The sequence below is a fragment of the Hemicordylus capensis genome, chromosome 4 (genome assembly GCF_027244095.1).
Source record: "Hemicordylus capensis ecotype Gifberg chromosome 4, rHemCap1.1.pri, whole genome shotgun sequence".
NCBI lineage: Eukaryota > Metazoa > Chordata > Lepidosauria > Squamata > Cordylidae > Hemicordylus > Hemicordylus capensis.
This window is the reverse complement of record NC_069660.1, coordinates 149,492,724-149,510,931: the sequence shown is the minus strand read 5'-3', so window position 1 is coordinate 149,510,931 and position 18,208 is coordinate 149,492,724. Positions and strand designations below refer to the sequence as shown.

General features: G+C 42.6%; 1 protein-coding gene across 17 annotated transcripts in view; it reads left to right on the top strand.

The window, feature by feature from the left end:
• SWT1 (SWT1 RNA endoribonuclease homolog) overlaps positions 1 to 18,208 on the top strand; it is a 107,255-nt gene that overhangs the window by 52,037 nt on the left and 37,010 nt on the right. For 16 of the 17 annotated variants that reach the window (XR_008305455.1, XR_008305456.1, XM_053242618.1 and 13 more), the window contains 3 exons: positions 9,085 to 9,273; positions 13,241 to 13,334; positions 14,366 to 14,514. Coding sequence is in view for 15 of the 17 variants with exons in the window: in XM_053242618.1 (XP_053098593.1) it covers positions 9,085 to 9,273; positions 13,241 to 13,334; positions 14,366 to 14,514 (432 nt within the window). In the remaining 2 variants the exon portion in view is untranslated. The remainder of the gene's footprint in view (positions 1 to 9,084; positions 9,274 to 13,240; positions 13,335 to 14,365; positions 14,515 to 18,208) is intronic. The other variant, XM_053242624.1, reaches the window with a different exon arrangement.

The window sequence follows — 18,208 nt, the reverse complement described above, 5'->3', positions numbered from 1 at the left end:
TAGAAGGAGAAACTGCAAGAAACCTAGAAACACCAAATAAAAAAGAAACAGTGCAATTCTGGGGGAAATTATGGGACAATCCAATAGATTATAATAAAAAAGCAGGCTGGACGAAAGAGGTCAAAAAATGTAACCAACAAATGCAAGATCTAATAACAACACCAGAATTAATAAGTGAAAGAGCAAAGAAAATTAAAAATTGGACTGCGCCAGGCTTTTGGCTTAAACACCTAACAAGCCTTCATAAACAACTATCAAAACAGTTCAATCACATTATGCAAGGTGGTGATATTGAACAATGGCTAACAACTGGGAAAACTCATCTCATCATGAAAGACCCAGCAAAAGGTGCAGTTGCAAGTAATTATACACCGATAACCTGCCTGCCAACCATGTTCAAATTATTAACTGGAATAATAGCAGATGAAGTGATGCAACACTTATTAACTAACAAACAGCTTCCAGTTGAACAGAAAGGAAATTGCCCGAACACTAGAGGCACAAAAGACCAGCTGCTGATTGACAAAATGATTTTAGAAAATTGCAAGAGAAGAAAAACCATTCTAAGTGTTGCATGAATTGACTACAAGAAAGCCTTCGATTCATTGCCTCACATAGATACTAAAATGTTTAGAAACAAGTGGTGTCAGCAAAAACATTCCGATATTTATTTAAAAAGCAATGAGCATGTGGAGTACACAGTTAACAATCAATGGTGAGACACTTGGACAGGTTAGCATTAGAAGAGGCATTTTCCAAGGGGACTCACTATCCCCACTATTGTTTGTAATCGCCATGACCCCACTTTCACAAATACTAAACAAAACTGGCCTCGGATACCAAACATCTAAAACAGTGATTCTCAAACTTGGGTCCTCAGGTGTTATTGGACTTCAACTCCCATAATCCCCAACCAAAGGCCACTGAGGATGGGGATTATGGGAGTTGAAGTCCAATAACACCTGAGGACCCAAGTTTGAGAATCCCTGATCTAAAACATCAAGTAAAATCAACCATCTACTCTACATGGATGATCTGAAGTTGTATGGAAAGTCCCAGTCAGAAATCAAATCACTGCTAAACACTGTCCGTATATTCAGTAGCGATATAGCAATGGAGTTTGGACTAGACAAGTGTGCTGCATTAATAATGAACAGAGGAAAAATAAGAAAAACAGAAGGAATAGAACTGCCCAATGGAAGCAAGATCAAGAACCTGGAAGAGAAAGAACATTACAAATACTTGGGGATTCTCCAGGCTGATAACATCGCACACACTGAAGTTAAAATAAAAATTGGAAGTGAATACATCAGGAGAGTTAGAAAAATCCTCAAATCCAAACTCAGTGGCAGGAACACCATACAAGCCCTAAACACCTGGGCTATACCTGTTATCAGATACACTGCAGGAATAATAGACTGGACCCAGGCAGAGCTAGAGACGCTGGATCGTAAGACCAGGAAAATCATGACCATCAATCATGCTCTGCACCCCCGCAGTGATGTAGATAGGCTCTACCTCCCTCGCAGCTCAGGTGGAAGAGGAATGCTGCAAGTCCATCAAACAGTAGAAGAGGAGAAAAGAGGCCTTGAAGAATATATCAAGGACAGTGAAGAAGATGCACTTCAAATGGTCAATAACGAGAATCTATTCAACACCAGTGAAAGAAAGCAGGCCTACAAGAAAGAACAAGTCAAGAACTGAGCAGAAAAATGGAAAAAGAAGCCCCTGCATGGTCAATATTTGCACAATATAAGTGGAAAATCAGACATCACCATGACCATGGCAATCAGACATCACCATGACCACCATGGCAATAGCTTAAGAATGGTTACTTGAAGAAAGAAACAGAGGGTTTAATACTGGCTGCACAAGAACAGGCACTAAGAACAAATGCAATAAGAGCAAAAGTCGAAAAATCCACCACAAACACCAAGTGCCGCCTTTGTAAAGAAGCAGATGAAACAGTGGACCACCTAATCAGCTGTTGTAAAAAGATCGCACAGACTGACTACAAAGAAAGGCATGACAAGGTAGCAGGGATGATACACTGGAACATCTGCAAAAAATACAAGCTAGCTGTAGCCAAAAATTGGTGGGACCATAAAATTGAAAAAGTTGAAGAAAATGAAGATGTAAAAATATTATGGGACTTCCGACTACAAACAGACAAACATCTGCCACACAATACACCAGATATAACTGTAGTCGAGAAGAAAGAAAAACAAGTCAAAAGAATCGACATAGCAATACTAGGTGATAGCAGAATAGAAGAAAAAGAAATAGAAAAAATAACAAAATACAAAGATCTACAAATTGAAATTGAAAGGCTGTGGCAGAAAAAGACCAAAATAATCCCAGTGGTCATTGGCGCCCTGGGTGCAGTTCCAAAAGACCTTGAAGAGCACCTCAACACCATAGGGGCCACAGAAATCACCATCAGCCAATTACAAAAAGCAGCTTTACTGGGAACAGCCTATATTCTGCGACGATATCTATAACAATTGACAATAAAATTCAGCCATCCCAGGTCCTTGGGAAGGACTCGATGTCTGGATAAAACAAACCAGTCAATAACACCTGTCTGACTGTGTAAACAAGAAATAATAATAATAATAATAGGACCACATAATCAGCTGTTGTAAAAAGATTGCACAGACTGACTACAAATTGAAATTGAAAGACTGTGGCAGAAGAAGACCAAAATAATCTCAGTTGTAATTGGCGCCCTGGGTGTAATTCCAAAAGACCTTGAAGAGCACCTCAACATCATAGGGGCCACAGAAATCGCCATCAGCTAATTACAAAAAGCAACTTTACTAGGAACAGCCTATATTTTGTGATGATATCTATAATAACAACAACAATATTGATAATAAAATTCAGGCATCCCAGGTCCTTGGGAAAGACTCTATGTCTGGATGAAACAAACCAGTCAATAACGCCTGTCTGACTGTGTAAACAAGAAATAATAATAGTGTCACACAACACTTGCACACATTGTCTATATACCGCTGCCCAGAACAAAACTCATTCTGGACATGGATGAAAGAAATTAGAGGGAACATTGGTGCTGAGGGTTGTCTGATATCTAAAGCACAAGAGCATCACAGGGTGAGAGAGGGTGAGAATCAGAGCAGAGGGGCTACAGTGTTACAAGAAGAAACAAACAAAGATCCCTGTGGCATATTAAAGCAAAAGCACTGTATAGCTGCATAAAGAGTCTTGTACATCTTTACATTCTTGCAAATTTAGTTGCTTAAATATTGGATCTTTTAGAGACAGAGGGGGAGGGGTGGAGAAAGAAATGTGGGATGGGAATATGTTACATGCTGAAATGTTTCTGCTTATGCATGTTTCCATAAATATACTTGTTTTTAGCCTACTTTCCAGTAGGCTTATGAGATCACCCGGCATTGTATGTCCGTGTGTGCCCCACTATCAACTTCGCAATGCCTGGACCAGTATGAACCAAATCAGATACAGTTGTAGGGACACATAGGGACATCTCATCTCAGTGGCATAGTCTGTGATGGTGTCATCCACCCAAGTCTAAGATGGAGGACGCATAAACCTTTTAGGCACCAGTGGGCTAACTTGTGAACCACCTAACTGATTTGAACCAAATTTGCTACAGATGTAGGGACACATAGGGATGTCCAAAGGGTATGATGTGTGTGATGATTTCATCTATGCTAATTCAAGATGGCAGCTGCATGAACATCTGAGGTGCAAGCAAGCTAATTTGTGGACTGTCTAACCAATTTAAACCAAATTAGGTTCAGTTGCAGTGAGTGGCACATAGGGATGGCGTAGTTTGTGATGATGTCATCCACCCCGATCCAAGATGGCAGATGCGCAATCTTTTGAGGCACAAGAGATCTAACTTGTGGATTTGAACCAAATTTAGTCCAGTTGTGGAGACAGTGAAAGGAAAGTAGGCTGATTAGTTCTTACTGGAATAACTTTTGTAGTCTTACATTCTTGTTAGTTCAGTCACTGTTTGTACCTTCAAGAACTCACAAGTTAAAAATAATGTGTGTGTCGGTGTGTTTGTGTGTAGGGGGATGATGCTTAACTTGCAGTAAGGGGTGGGGGGAGAGGGGCTCTAAAGGTCCAGGCTCCAAAATTACCTAGGTGCAACACTGCCCAGGGGTTCCTGAAGATGACAGGGATTGTAGCTGGGACCTTCTGCATGCAACCTATAAATGCTCCACCAATGAGTAGGGATGTGCATGAACTGGTTTGGTGGTCCAGCATTCGGACTGGTTTGGAGGCAGGGGTTACCTTTTAAGGAGCAGGGAGGGTGCTCATCCCCTCCTAACACATTTCCCCGGCCAGTGCTCTCCTCCAAATCGCTGGCACGGGAAGCAGTGTACCTCCTTGCCACCCCGGTCAGCATTGTACCAGAAGTGGCCGGTCAGCGTGCGTTGTACATGTACACCGGCAATTTTTGGTACAACAATGCCCGGGGTGGCAAGGAGGTACGCTGCCACCCTGTACTAGCGGTTTTGGGGAGACAACCGATGGCGGAAATGCATGACGATTGGGATGAGCATCCCCACTCCTTAAAGGTAAACCCGCTTGCCTCCTGGGAGTGCACAAACCTGTTCGTGCACATCCCTACCAGTGAGGTCTTCCTGAGTCTTGAGTTCTTATTTGAAATCCTCCTGTCAATGGGTCAATTTAACCCATTATTCCCCCAATATTTCTCAAAGGGTTTCATGGATAAGGGTTCTCTTTCTAGTAATGGCTCTCCCCTCAACAATTGGTTACATTTTTGAACTTCTGCTTCCAGAGATGTGCTCCAAGTTAATTCTGGAGGGGAGGGCATGTTCCTGATGCAACATTAAATTTCTAACAAGTTTTAAGAGTTAAATGAATGTCTCTTCAAAGCAGTGATTGACTTCCTTAATACCATAATACTCAATGTCTTACAGGACAGAGTTTGATTTACTTTAGACTTCAGGTCCAAATTCTTGATTTCCTCTAGTCCTGCATCACAAAAGATGCTCTGCACCAGCATGCTGCTGCTTATTCATTTCCTTAACTGAGTTTTTCTTTTTTCACTTTCCATTCCCTTCTGGATTCCCAGCTTCTCTTCAAATCCCATGCTTTCCCCCCTAAATATATTTTCTAAATATAATATTTTTTATTTTCTGAATATAATATAATATTTTAACTGTTCTCAACAGATTTTTAACACTCAGTAATTCGATCAATAATTCCAAAATGACATATTGCACAAGAAAACCAAATCTTTCTCAGACTGATATTTACTATGATTTAAATTTACTGTATATGGTCATTATTCAATAAATTATGTTTGAAGTTGAAATTCTACCAATCCCAAACTACTTGTTTACTTCACTTTTGCAAGCACATTAATAAAAAAACTAACTTAATCTGCACAGAGCATCTGTGCGCTAGTACTTGATTGCTCCCCTCACCCCCTGCCACAGCAGCCCTCACCTCAGAGATCTCCCCACCCTCACTTGAGCTGCACTCCTCCATCCCCTTGCTTGCATCTCCCTCACCCTTCTTGGTCACTCCTCCATCCCTTTACTCCACCCCCCTCACCCCTCTTGGTCACGGCTGTAGCGTTGCTGGCGCCTTTTGGCCAAGCTGCAGCCTCCTATCCTCAGAGACCTCCCCACTCTCACCCGACCCCCGCTCCTGCTCCTCCCCAAAGGAGCAGCAGCAGTGGTTGACTAGGCTGTTCCTCGCTGCTGCCGCCACCACCATGGCCGCTCATTCCCCTGAGGCCACTGACAGGACCGGGCCCATCCCTTGCTTGCCTGTCTCCCTCTGACAATTGCCTCGGTAGCCCCAAACAGCAGCAGTGGTTGACTGGGCCCCACCTTGTTGCCATTGCTGCCATGGCCGCTCATTCCCCTCAGGTTGCTGACAGGTGCAGGCCTGTCCCTCGCCCTTTCTTCTGTCTCTCTTCCCCTCCCTTCTTTTTCTTTCTTTTTCTCTTTCTCTCTCCTCCACTCACACTTCCCCACTCTTCCCCCTCCCTTCATGTTTTCTCTCTCTCTCTTTCTCTCCTTCCCTCTCTCCTTCCCTCTCTCCCTGAGTTAACAGATCTTGTTTATCTTATTTCTCATTTAATTCACACAATGGCAGCTTCCTTCTCCTGAAGGGGCTCTTTCCTCCCTCATGACCCTCATATAGATTCTATTTAAAAATATTTAATTTATTGAACTTTCCTAGAAGTGCAATCTATGCAAAAATGGATTTTGCCCGGTCAATGACAGGTCTCACCTACTAGTAATTCATATTCATTTAAGTTTAGGAAAATCTGTGATATTTTTACCCAGTTAGATGTCACAGATGCATTCTAATAATGGCTGTGACTCCTGTTTTGGCAATGAAAGAGTTTCTAGAAGAGATTACGTTCATGAGAGGATATGCTACTTCTCTTCTGTCTTCTCACTTTATCTTCTGCTTCCTTTCTTTATTATTTGCCAAGCTAAAACTTGGCAAGGGGAAATTTGACCCTAAAGAGTTCCGTGGACATAGCACATGCTATTTATTCCAGCCAAACAAATAGGCAGGCTATATGAGAATTATATATTCTTCTTTCAGTGAGTTACCAGCTACAATAGAATAATGACTTATATTCTGACTATTCAGTAAATCAGAATACCTTTTGGAGGGGAAAGTGGCAATAAAAGTATACTGAACACTTCCTAGTATATGACTTTTCATATAGTCCTCTAAACAATATTAAGCCAAGCTAACTGTATTTATAAGCCACCTAATGTCTCAGCAGGGAAATGCTTGACTATCAAGCAAAAGGTTGCCGGTTCGAATCCCCGCTGGTAAACCTATATCAGGCAGCAGCAATATAGGAAGATGCTGAAAGGCATCATCTCATAATGTGTGGGAGGAGGCAGTAGTAAACTCCTCCTGTATTCTACCAAAAACAACCACAGGGCTCTGTGGTCGCCAGGAGTCAAAACCGACTTGACGGCACACTTTACTTTTTACTGTATTTATAGACTTATTACCTACCATATTAATGTAAACATATTGAAAGTAGCAGTTATCAGAACATTAGAGAAAATATGAACAAAGTAGGAAGTTTTGAGCTGAATAATTTTGTTTATTAAAAATATTTATACATCCTTTTATATAGTAAGCAGGGCTGTAGCTATAATTGAGTGGATGGGTTAAAAGAATTCATCCCCCCAGCTCCTTAGCCCCCCCCCCAACTCCAACCCTCTTTATTTTTTTCATTATCTCCCTCACTCTGAGGGGCCCCTGGGGAGAGGGGCAAACACAGCCCCCTCTCCTCTAGCTACTTCCCTAAGTAAATCCTATATTACTGTCTTTGACCAGATGCAATATAACATAGGGATAATATAATGCCAGATGTGATGTAACAATAGGAAATACAAATCATATAACAGCAGTGCAGCACAATATGTAGTAGCAGTATAACAATAAAGAACTTGCATCTCAAAAATAATGATAGAATAAAATCAATTGAAACCAACTGTGCACAGAGACTAATTAAAATCAGTAGTTTATTGCTGGTCAGCTCACTCAATTGGAGGAGTTCAGTTCACTCAATTGGAGATTGGAGGAGTCCTTTGTTAATTCACGATCCATTGCATTCTGCTAACCATAGTGCAAAATTTTGCCACTGAGTAAGTTATCACTGGTTGTTTATCTGATAATAAAAAAGACACTACTGAACGGCCTGGCAACTGTGAGAGAAATTGATCAATTAGTTTACTGCGAAGTTGGTTGTAGAAATTGCAGTGTAACCTACTGTCTCTATCCTTCCTGCACCACAGGGGCAGATAGCTTCATTGTATGGCACTTTATTAAACCTACCCTTCAGAAGTGCTGATGGAAGCACTTTGAATCTGGTCATAGGGAACAGATTCCCTATGTTTTAACATATTTCTGGCCCTAAGGCATCAAGATTTCAGGTGAAAGCCCATAAATTAAGATCTTTTCCATCAAGGATCATTTCCACGATGACTGAAAACTATCTATCAATGTTTAAGGGGCCACTCCTTTGGGGTGGGGTGGGGGTACATTTTCAGCCAATAACTAAGGCCATGAGCCCAGGCACTAGAATCCACTGTCTGCAACCCTGCCTCCAAATGCAGGGCTGCATTGGGAACACACCTAGCCACCTCTGTAACACGGCACAGTTGGCATGGGGACTTAACTGGGCACCGTAGAAAAGCTGTGATAGAGATTTGGCCATACGAACATAGGAAACTGCCATATATTGAGTCAGACCATTGGTCCATCTAGCTCAGTATTGTCTATACAGACTGGCAGCAGCTTCTCCAAGGTTGCAGGCAGGAATCTCTCTCAGCCTTGTGTTGGAGATGCCAGGGAGGGAACTTGGAACCTTCCAAAATTTGATGGCTGCAGGAACATATTATCCACCTCTAGTACGATAGTACTTCAGAATAGCAACCACACCACCTTGTGCTGAGTGAACCACATATTCCATTTGGGCCGCCTTTTCTGCAGAAGCATGGAAAACCACGCCCAGGTATTTAATGTATTTAACCTGTTCAAGATTGTTACCAGAGATAGTCCACTCTTTTTTATACAGTAGGAATCAACCAGATACTGTAATAGGAAACGAGAAATAGAGGGTAAGGGTTATTGTGCTGAACAATTGAAATACAGCAATGTAGATTCTACAGATGTCATCAAAGAGTGAACATGTTTTTTGGATTGTAAGGATAGAGAGATGGTTTGAGAATCATTGTCCAGGTAAGTCAAAAGTGGATACCATAAAGAGTGAAAAGACTCAGAGTCTAGCTTGTTGCAGTTGGTAGGCAATCTTTGCTATGACAGTGTGATCCAAAATCTGCCAACATCATCATCCTGGTACAGTAAGAACTATAGATTGCCAGTGGGAAAGCTAGGAGTGTTCTAGCCACAGCTTGAAGATTCAAAACAAGGTCTCTCTGCAGCATATAGTTGTGATCCTCCAGAAGAATGTCCCAAAGTGAGCTGAATCAATTTTTAATACAAAAGCAATGCATAGTTTGCAGAATTGGAGTAAGCTTATTACAAAAATCCTATTTTTCTCCTGTTCAGGTATTGGCACATTTGTGCTTCTAATTCCCTGGGTGGTTTTGCAAGAACTGGACAACTTAAAGAGAGGGAAAATATTGGCAAATGTTGGTCAGAAAGCAGTCCCTGCAGTTCACTTCATCTACACTTGCCTGAAAAGCCAAGATCGAAAGTTGTGGGGACAATCCATGCAACTTGCTTCTCAGCAAATGCGTAAGTGGTGGCCGAGATGGTGGGTTATAGCAGAATTTGCTGTATTGTTTGGTTTAATTAGGAAAATTGACACCTCCTTCGTAGGTGTGAAACTTTTTTAAAGATAACTGAAAATAATTGATTTGGATAGTGATACGACAACAACAACAACAATAATAACAACAACAACAATAAAATACAAATATCTGCAAATTGAAATAGAAAGGCTGTGGCAGAAGACAACCAAAATAATCCCAGTAGTAATTGGCGCCCTACGTGCAATTCTAAAACACCTTGAAGAGCACCTGAACACCACAGAAATCACCATCAGCCAATTATAAAAAACAACTTTACTGGGAACAGCCTATATTCTGCAATGATATCAATAATAATAATAATAACAGCAACAACATTTATAATAAAATTCAAGTATCCCAGGTCCTTGGGAAGGACTCGATGTCTGGATAAAACGAACCAGTCAATAACACCTGTCTGACTGTTTAAACAAGAAATAATAATAAATAATTTTTGTGCCTGTGCAGAACACTTCAGGTAAAACTCATTAGCAATTTTTTTCATTATCAGGGATAATGTTCTTGAGTCTTTTTGTTCTAGTATTACAAAACTTTGTGTAAAGTGTAGCCAAAAATTCTTGGCTGCTTCAGTGTAACTATGTAGTGATACTTTAACAGCAAATGAAGTATCTGTTAAGGATGTCTTTTCCTATTACTTGAATCAGTGGAGATGCCTATTTGCTAAGAATGAGGTCAGTCATGCAGTTTGCATGAATCCCTCTGTGGTCCCTCAGATTTGTTTAAATTGAACTGTTGAAAGCTTTTACCTTGTATTAATAAAGTGGTCATCTGAATTTCCTACACATATTAGAAATTCATTCACAGCCAGAAAGTAAGAGTGTGTGTGTGTGTGTGTGCGTGCGTGCGTTCGCGCGCGCGCGCGCGCATGCTCATATACTTGCTTGCAGCTGCTCTGCTAGCCACAGGAACAAGCCAGTATTTAAAATGTTTTGTTGTTTGCATCTTTGACAAAACTGCAGGGAACAGCTGAAAACTTCAAAGAAACCTCTTTCACATATATGTATCACTCAGATGTATGTATTGCTTTATGTATTAGCCGTAACTTGACAGTTTTCATCTCTAATGATCTCCACTTGTGGTTACCCTGTGATTTAAAATGAAACTTTTTAAGATGGACATAATAAATCTCACAAAATCTATTTCGCAAAGGAAATGATGGTAGCGGTCCTGGTCAAAAATAAAGATTTCTACCTTGTCATGTTTCTGAATGGTATAATAAGACGGGACATCTAAAAGCCAGTAGCTCCATGGAGAAATCTTTTCTCCAGTTGGTGCTCTCCGGGATTCTGAGGTGCATGTACAGCATCCGTTAAAATAGGTGGAAGAGTGCCTTCCCTCTCAGTTCCTACTTGTCAGCCGCACTAGCTGCAGCGTGAAGGTTCTTGCTCCCTTTCCCCTCGCTTGTTCCTGTGGATCGTATTTGTTTACTGTTTCAGCTTGACTTGGACTGTTTCTCAACTGCTTTCTACGGATCACCCTTTATCTGATCAGTTGTCTCTTTTCTGTTCTCTCTCTCTCTCTCTCTCTCTCTCTCTCTCTCTCTCTCTCACACACACACACACACACACACACACACACACACACACACACACACACACACCAGTTTGGATTTTCCCCTCAAGTTTGGCAACTTAGTGATTTCCCCCAGTTTGACTTCATCCCGTCCTACAGCCACCCCTTTTGGGATCTCCCTTTTAATTTGGTGGTGACTCAGTGAATGATGCAGCCCAGCCCTTTCTATGAATGACTGGTTTGACTCAGCCTGGCCGTCATTACTCTTGCTAATGGATGATCATAAAACTTAGGACTAGAGAGCAGAGCTTAATTTGTGGCAGGGCTCAGCCCTGGAATTTATCATGCTGAGTGCTCAAATATATGCAGTAATAACTGAGAATAGTGCCTAAACATGTGTAGAGTCCCTTTCTTTAATAATAAAACACTGCAAACTATCCCCAGACACTTAGGATTCAGGAATTCCAGGGCAGGTGGCATCTCCCTCTTTAGATAAAAGAAACAGCCTAAATTCAAGCATTGTCTCAAGGTTGTCTGGTACCTCAAATTGTCTACCACAACATTGAGCCAGCAAGTGAAAGGCATTTCAGTTTACCTACCAACCACCTTCTTCTCTTCACAGGTGAAATTGCTTACATTCCCTCTCCCTTGCTCTCAATCCATCACCTTCGTGCACCATCCAACCAGGGAGATTCCCTTAGCAATGAGGGAGACAATGAAGATCCCAAATCCACACTTTCCATGGCCTCTCCTCTTCATTCAAATCCAGCAATTGCTCCACACGTGATGCTCTCCTTTTGACTTCAATTTCCCTCCAGTTCACAATCTCCACCATTTCCCTAAGGACCTGAAAGATCAGGATGGGAAAGAAAAATTCCCCATGCAACTCCATCTCCAACCTAAATAAAGACTGCAAACATTTTATTTATGCATTTATTCAAAATATTTATTCCCTGCCTCCTCATTCCTGCTCAAATCTTCTCGTCTTTCAAAGCCCTGCTGTGTCAAGACAGAACTGACAAAGTGACACCCAAAAAGATCCAGAAAGACATAGTGACAGCTCTGTAACAGAAGATGAAGACATACAGCCTCTGTCTTCCATCCACCCCCAAAATTGCACTTTCCTCACTTTTGAGCCCCCACTTTCGGGGGGCCAGATGACAATAGAGCTATCAATAAAGGAGAGGATAGCTGGTCAGGAGAGGAAAGCTGGTCTTCTGGTAGCAAGCATGACTTGTCCCCTTAGCTAAGCAGGGTCTGCCCTAGTTTCATATGAATGGGAGACTAGAAGTGTGAGCACTAAAAGATATTCCCCTTAGGGGATGGAGCTGCTCTAGAAAGAGCAGAAGGTTCCAAGTTCCCTCCCTAGCTTCTCCAAGATAGGGCTGAGAGAGATTCCTGCCTGCAACCTTGGAGAAGCTGCTGCCAGTCTGTGAAGACAATACTGACCTAGGTAGACCAATGGTCTGACTGAGTATATGGCAGCTTCATATGTTTCATATGTAAAGGCATGAGTGAGAGCCCATGAGTGAGAGCCCAGCTCACTAGACTGATAAACAGTAGCTGGATGAAGTGAACAAAGATGTCTCAATCATGCTGGCCAATAGCGGGTTCTCTAACTGGGCAAAGAGGCACCCTTTTTAATGTGGTGATTCTCTTTTTATTGAGCAGGGGGAGAGCAACTGGCCCTATCCATCCCCAGCACAGCATCCTTCCAGTGACTGTTGCTGGTGTCTATCTTGTGTTTCTTTTTTAGATTGTGAGCCCTTTGGGAACAGGGAGCCATCTTATTTATTTATTATTTCTCTATGTAAACTACTTTGGAAACTTTTGTTGAAAAGTGGTATATAAACATTTGTTGTTGTACGGTATGTTCAGTCTCTGCTGTTGCTAAACAAATTTTAAGGTACTTAAACTATAGCAGCTATGACCACAGTTCTCATTTCTGTAACTATGACTAAGGAACTGTTGAATCACACTAAAATCTGAACTGGAGGGAAAATCCCTGTTCTGTGACAAAAGTTTTGTGCCTGTTCAGACAATATTCTCTTGGATTTTTCCTTGGGATAAATTGAAAGTAGGACTCGCACCTGAGTGTGCCCTTACTGTGGGGAGGTGGTACTGAATGAATCCAGGAGATTCTTTTTTTCTTTTCCTTTTTCCTTTTTAAACCAGGCATAAACTATCATTTGTTCAGGCCCTAAAATTTCACAGCTACTTTGATATGTTTGGGAAAGAAATGAGTAATAACCAATGAATTCTAAATTGCTTTCTCGGAACACTTTTTTCCTTGTCTGCTCCAGTAGAGTTGTGTATAAAGGCTGTGCATTGAACAATAATTTCATTTACAATATGCTGATTCTTTTTTGTTAAATTTATAGATGGCTTCAGTGCTGAGAACAATGATGACCGTGTGTTGCAATGTTGTCTGCAGTACCAAAACCTCTTTCCTCAAGCTGAAGTTGTATTATTAACGTAAGTTTTGTTAGCATTAAACATCCATTGTCCAACTGGAGAGATAAATTTAAAGTAATAACTGGTTGTTAAAACAAAGAATGCCGAATAGATTTTCCCAGATGCATACGTTCTAAAAAACGAAATATATAAATGGTGCCCATGGAGAGACCCTCTTAAGGCCTTAGATACTTCAGTCTATACCAGTGAGTTCTAGATTTTCATCCTAGTAGCTTAGGATGAAGCTGCTTTTCATAACACTATTTCAAGGAGTTGGCAGTCTCAGGTTTAGTGCAATCTGTCTTAATATCCAAAGGGGAACCCTGTGTAATTAACTAAAAAGCAATATAAGGAAATCAAGCAGTCGGACATAAAGATTAAAGGTATCCATGCTGAGCTTGTCTATACATTGTGGCTGTTCATGTGAGGAGCAACCATCTCTTACTCTTGCTGTATAGAGGTCTGAAGGGCTCTTACTCACACCTGAGAGGCAGAAGGCTAGAGAGTGCTGGTTCATGTTTGGTTTTCCCTGCCATCCTGGGAATGAAAGAACCCCAGTGTGCCAAATTCAACAGCAGTAGCTCCTTGCCATAGAGAAGCAGCCGTGTCATTGTTACCTTCTACATTCCTCTCCTGGCACCACGACCTAAATCAGATTCAGCCCTCCTTTGTGGCTTCTTTGATTCTGCTACCCCACCCTTTTTTAACCAATGGGAAATTCTATGTATGGATTTCCAGTGTTCCATCTAGTATTGGTCTTATCTGCAATGCATGTCAGGCTGTTTTCTCAGTGTAAGGGAGAAAGTCTGTTGAATAGGTGCCTAACAATATGTGTGTGGAAAGCCGTCTCCCTTTAGGTACAAAGAAATGTCCCTCTTTGGAAAACAGGGTTTGCTAATTGCAGCTCATGCTGGTTTTTTGAAAGTTCCTTTCTAAAATAACTTCAAACAGGCATAGAATAGTTCATCCTACCTGATACTGTCTCAGTTTTGCCACAGGCTGTCCTACTTACCACCCAACAATGCAAAATAAAAGCAAATTTCTTTTCACAGGGACGATAAAAACTTGTGCAGCAAAGCCCTGGTGAGTGAAGTAAAGGCCTTTAGTAAAGCAGATTTCTTTGCTGCACTCGAGAAGCTGTCTGTGAACAGTGCAACTTTAAGCCAAGATACTTCCAACGCCCAGTTACAATCAAAAGAAGGTTGGTTTTTCTTAGAGTGTGTGTGTTAATATAGTAGCCACACAATATAAGCTGACATATATTAGTTTGTAAACACTGTTTATTGACTTCTCTCTGAGCAGGAGCACTCCTCCATGGATCAAGGTAAGGCGATGGCCCCAGATAGCAAGAGCACCAAGGGGTGGCTAGTGCGGGCACCCTGCCCCAATTTTAGGCATTATTCACCTGCCTACTACTGCCACCCCAACGGTACCTCTGTTGCCATCCCTTGTGTTTCCTGTCCTGGCCCCGCTTGCCAGGTCAGAGGCTAATGCTAATGCTGCTGCACTTTCCCCTCACTGCTACATGATTTCCCCAGCACTAAAAGTGCACAAGCTTGGTGCTAAAATGGGAGAGTGCAGCAGCATTAGCACTGGCCTCTTACCAGGCAGGTGGGGCCAGGACATGAGACACCAGGGGAGGCAACAGAGGTGAAGTTGGCGTGGCGGCAGCAGCGAGATCAGTGATGTCTACAGTGCGGGGCAGGGTGCCCGCATTAGCCACCCCTTGGCCAGGGGAGTAGCTAGAGGCGAGAGGGCCCATGTTCACCCTCTCCCTGGTGGCCCCTCGGAGTGAGGGAGATAATGGAGAAAAGAAGGTAGAATAAAGCTGGTGGCCCTAGGTTCTTTGAGCCTATCCACTCAATCATAGTTGCACTCCTGCCCTTGGCGCTAAGAGAGAGAATGTGGTGGCAGTGAGCCAGGGCTGGCAAAAGTAGCGGTGACCTGCTCTGTTGCAGCACAGAGCAGCATATGTCCTTCCCAGCACAAGGGCAGAGTACAAGCCATTTGTTCCTTGATGCATGCTGCCTGGTCCCAGCTTGTTGCTATAGCAGCACAGTTCACCTCTAGTTCTACTGGCCCCTGGGTCGATGCCACCATTCTCTCTCTTAGTACCAAGCTTGACTGTTCTTGATGCTGATGAAAATGCACAGCAGCAAGAGACAGGAGCTAATGCATGCCTGCAAAGTGCATGCACTAAAGCACACACCTGGAGGGTGTGGCCGGGGGGGAAGGGGCTGCATCTGTGCCAGGCTCAGGGCCAGCAGTGAGGGCAAAGTGGCTGTCGCATTATTTCTCTTAACCAGCAAGAAGAAGTGCACAGCCTCTGTCTCCAAGAACCATGTTTATGAGATGGAAGTTTTAGCCTGCCCAGTATTCATTGCTATTTCTAATTTTGATTTAATGGTATTTTTATTGTAAACCGCCCAGAGAGTTTTGGGCGGTATAGAAATTTGTCAAATAAATAAATATGTCAAGTCAAATCAATCTAAAGTTAGTGAATGAAGGACTGAAGTTCTGGGCTGCTTTGATGTAATATTCACTGTGCCTCCTATGGCCTTCTAGAAGATGAAAGGGAAATGCAGTGGCAGTTTTCAGCTATAGAAAAAGCTGCCACAAAGAATGGGAAGGGGGAGCAAGCAACAATACATATATATTGGGTGAAAGATCATTTAGGCCTGGGTATCATTTAAAATTCTTCAAGGAAGTTGAGGAATCTCCTTTAGAGAAGGCTTTTGATTCAAGACTGGGTGAGCATTGGGGATGGTTTAAATGCAGTGAATTTTGACACTCCAGATGTTTGACTTAGTGACCCTCGACATGCTTTCTGGGTCTTAATATCTATTTCTTCTGGGTGTATTTAATCTGCAGTGATGCAAATAATTTTAACTGCACTACTGTAATTCAAGCACTGTTCTATGCTTGAGAATTGGAATAGATTAATTTGGTTTCTGAAGAAGACTTTCTCCCATCCCTTAGTCTTGTACAGCTTGTACAACATTTTTCCAACCTTCATGTCTTCTGTGGATCAGAAAGGCTCTTAAGATTCCTCACAAGAGGATAGTCCATCAGTACAAGGTTAGGATGGAGGCACTGAGTGCTGCAATACCAAAGCAATCCATGGACCCATACTAGTGCATTGGTACACACTGATCCTTGAGGTTATCCAGAATCATTCCCATGGGTAATGCGCCTGCACAGTAGCCTGTGTGGAAAGATTTCACAGCTCTCCAAAGTGCTCTGTAACTCCACCCTTGGCGCACAAGGCACTGACATGGACACCAGTGTCGATACCAGCACAGCCCTCAGTACTGGTGCGGTTGCCTTGTTTGACTTTGTCGACACTGATGATAACCTCAATCCTGCCCTCTCCTTTGGGTCACCCTTCACCACTGCTTTTGAATTTTTTAACTTCTCCAATATCAAGGATGGTTCCTATGACTCTTGCCTCTCTCTCTACGTCGACCACGATGCAGAGCCCTGTCACAGCAGTCAGTCTTGGGATTGATTTCCCTGTGACACTGACAGTGTTGAGGGAGCTACTCTTTCTGCACAACATTGGATCCCATTTGGGCTCTTCCCATGCAACCCCATCTGGATTGACATTCAAGGGATTCTCACTACATGGCTTGGATATCGAAGATGACATGGGTTCTGGCCTCGTGCCCATTTCAAAGACACCCTCCTCTGGCAAGGGTTACTCAGACATCTCCTCCTCCATACATACCTCATAGAGAATGATACCACTTTTCAGACCCAGCTTACTTCTCACTCAAAAGATGCATGGATTATTGGAGCTCCCCTGGAGCCTTGGACCCTGGCTATATCTGTACTATTTGGGGTTGTGGTGGTACAGGAATCCCTACTACATGCCCTCCCCGAGCTTGCCCTATGACTATGATGCTATGTAGTTTCACCTCTGGAAACTACAGAAATTGAAGTCCCAAGATCAGAGTCTAGGGAAGGGACATGATGCCTCTTTCAAAAGGTCTCTGGATCTACCCCCTCTCCCACAGCCTCCTGTGCAGCAGCCCGCAGTTCCTATCAAGGATGTACACACTCTCACTACATTGCCAGATATTCAGGACAAACCAAAATTGGTTGATGACTCCACCTCATTCTGTGATTCTGAGGCAGACGCTGTCCTAACAGAAAATCCCTCTGATCCGTCACTGGAAGAAAATGTCTCTAACCCTCCTTCTGACTCTCCCAAGGAGGAGATCATATCTTACTGTTTGCAAGTAACTGAAATAGCCAGAGTCCTGGAATTGGAGCTAAAGTCCCCAACTCCCAAAGTCAAAGATCCTGTATATGATTTTATGTCCTCCCTCCACTGTGACTCAACCAGCAGCGCTCCCCATGCTGCCAGTTCTCATCAATTCAACTAAGTCAACTTGGGAAGCCCCCACTGCCCCCTTTCCCACAATTAGGCGTTTGGAAAATGTCTGTAGAGTTCAGGACAAGGATTGCCCCTTTATTTTCAAACACCCACCCCCAAACTCCTTAGTGTAGTGGACTATGTCATGGGGAGTAAATCAGGTAAAAACATTCTGCTCTGGTAGAAAAGGAGGGAAGAAAATTGGATGTCATGGAGCGCAAGTTCTACTCAGCTACTTGTCTCTAAAATAGCAAATTACATGGCTTGTATGGCCAAATATCCCTGCTCCATCTGGGACCACTTAAAGCAGGATATGTGAAAGATGTTCCAGAGCCCTTGCATGCTAAATTCAATGAAATTCTGTCCAAGTCTGCTGATGTTACCCATCAGTACCTAAGCACGGCCAAAACATTTGACTGCAACTGAGTCCCGATCACTTGTGAGAGCTGTTTCTTTAAGATGCCATGCTTGGCTTTGCTCCACCTTTCTCCAAATGGACATGAGAGAGAAAGTAGAC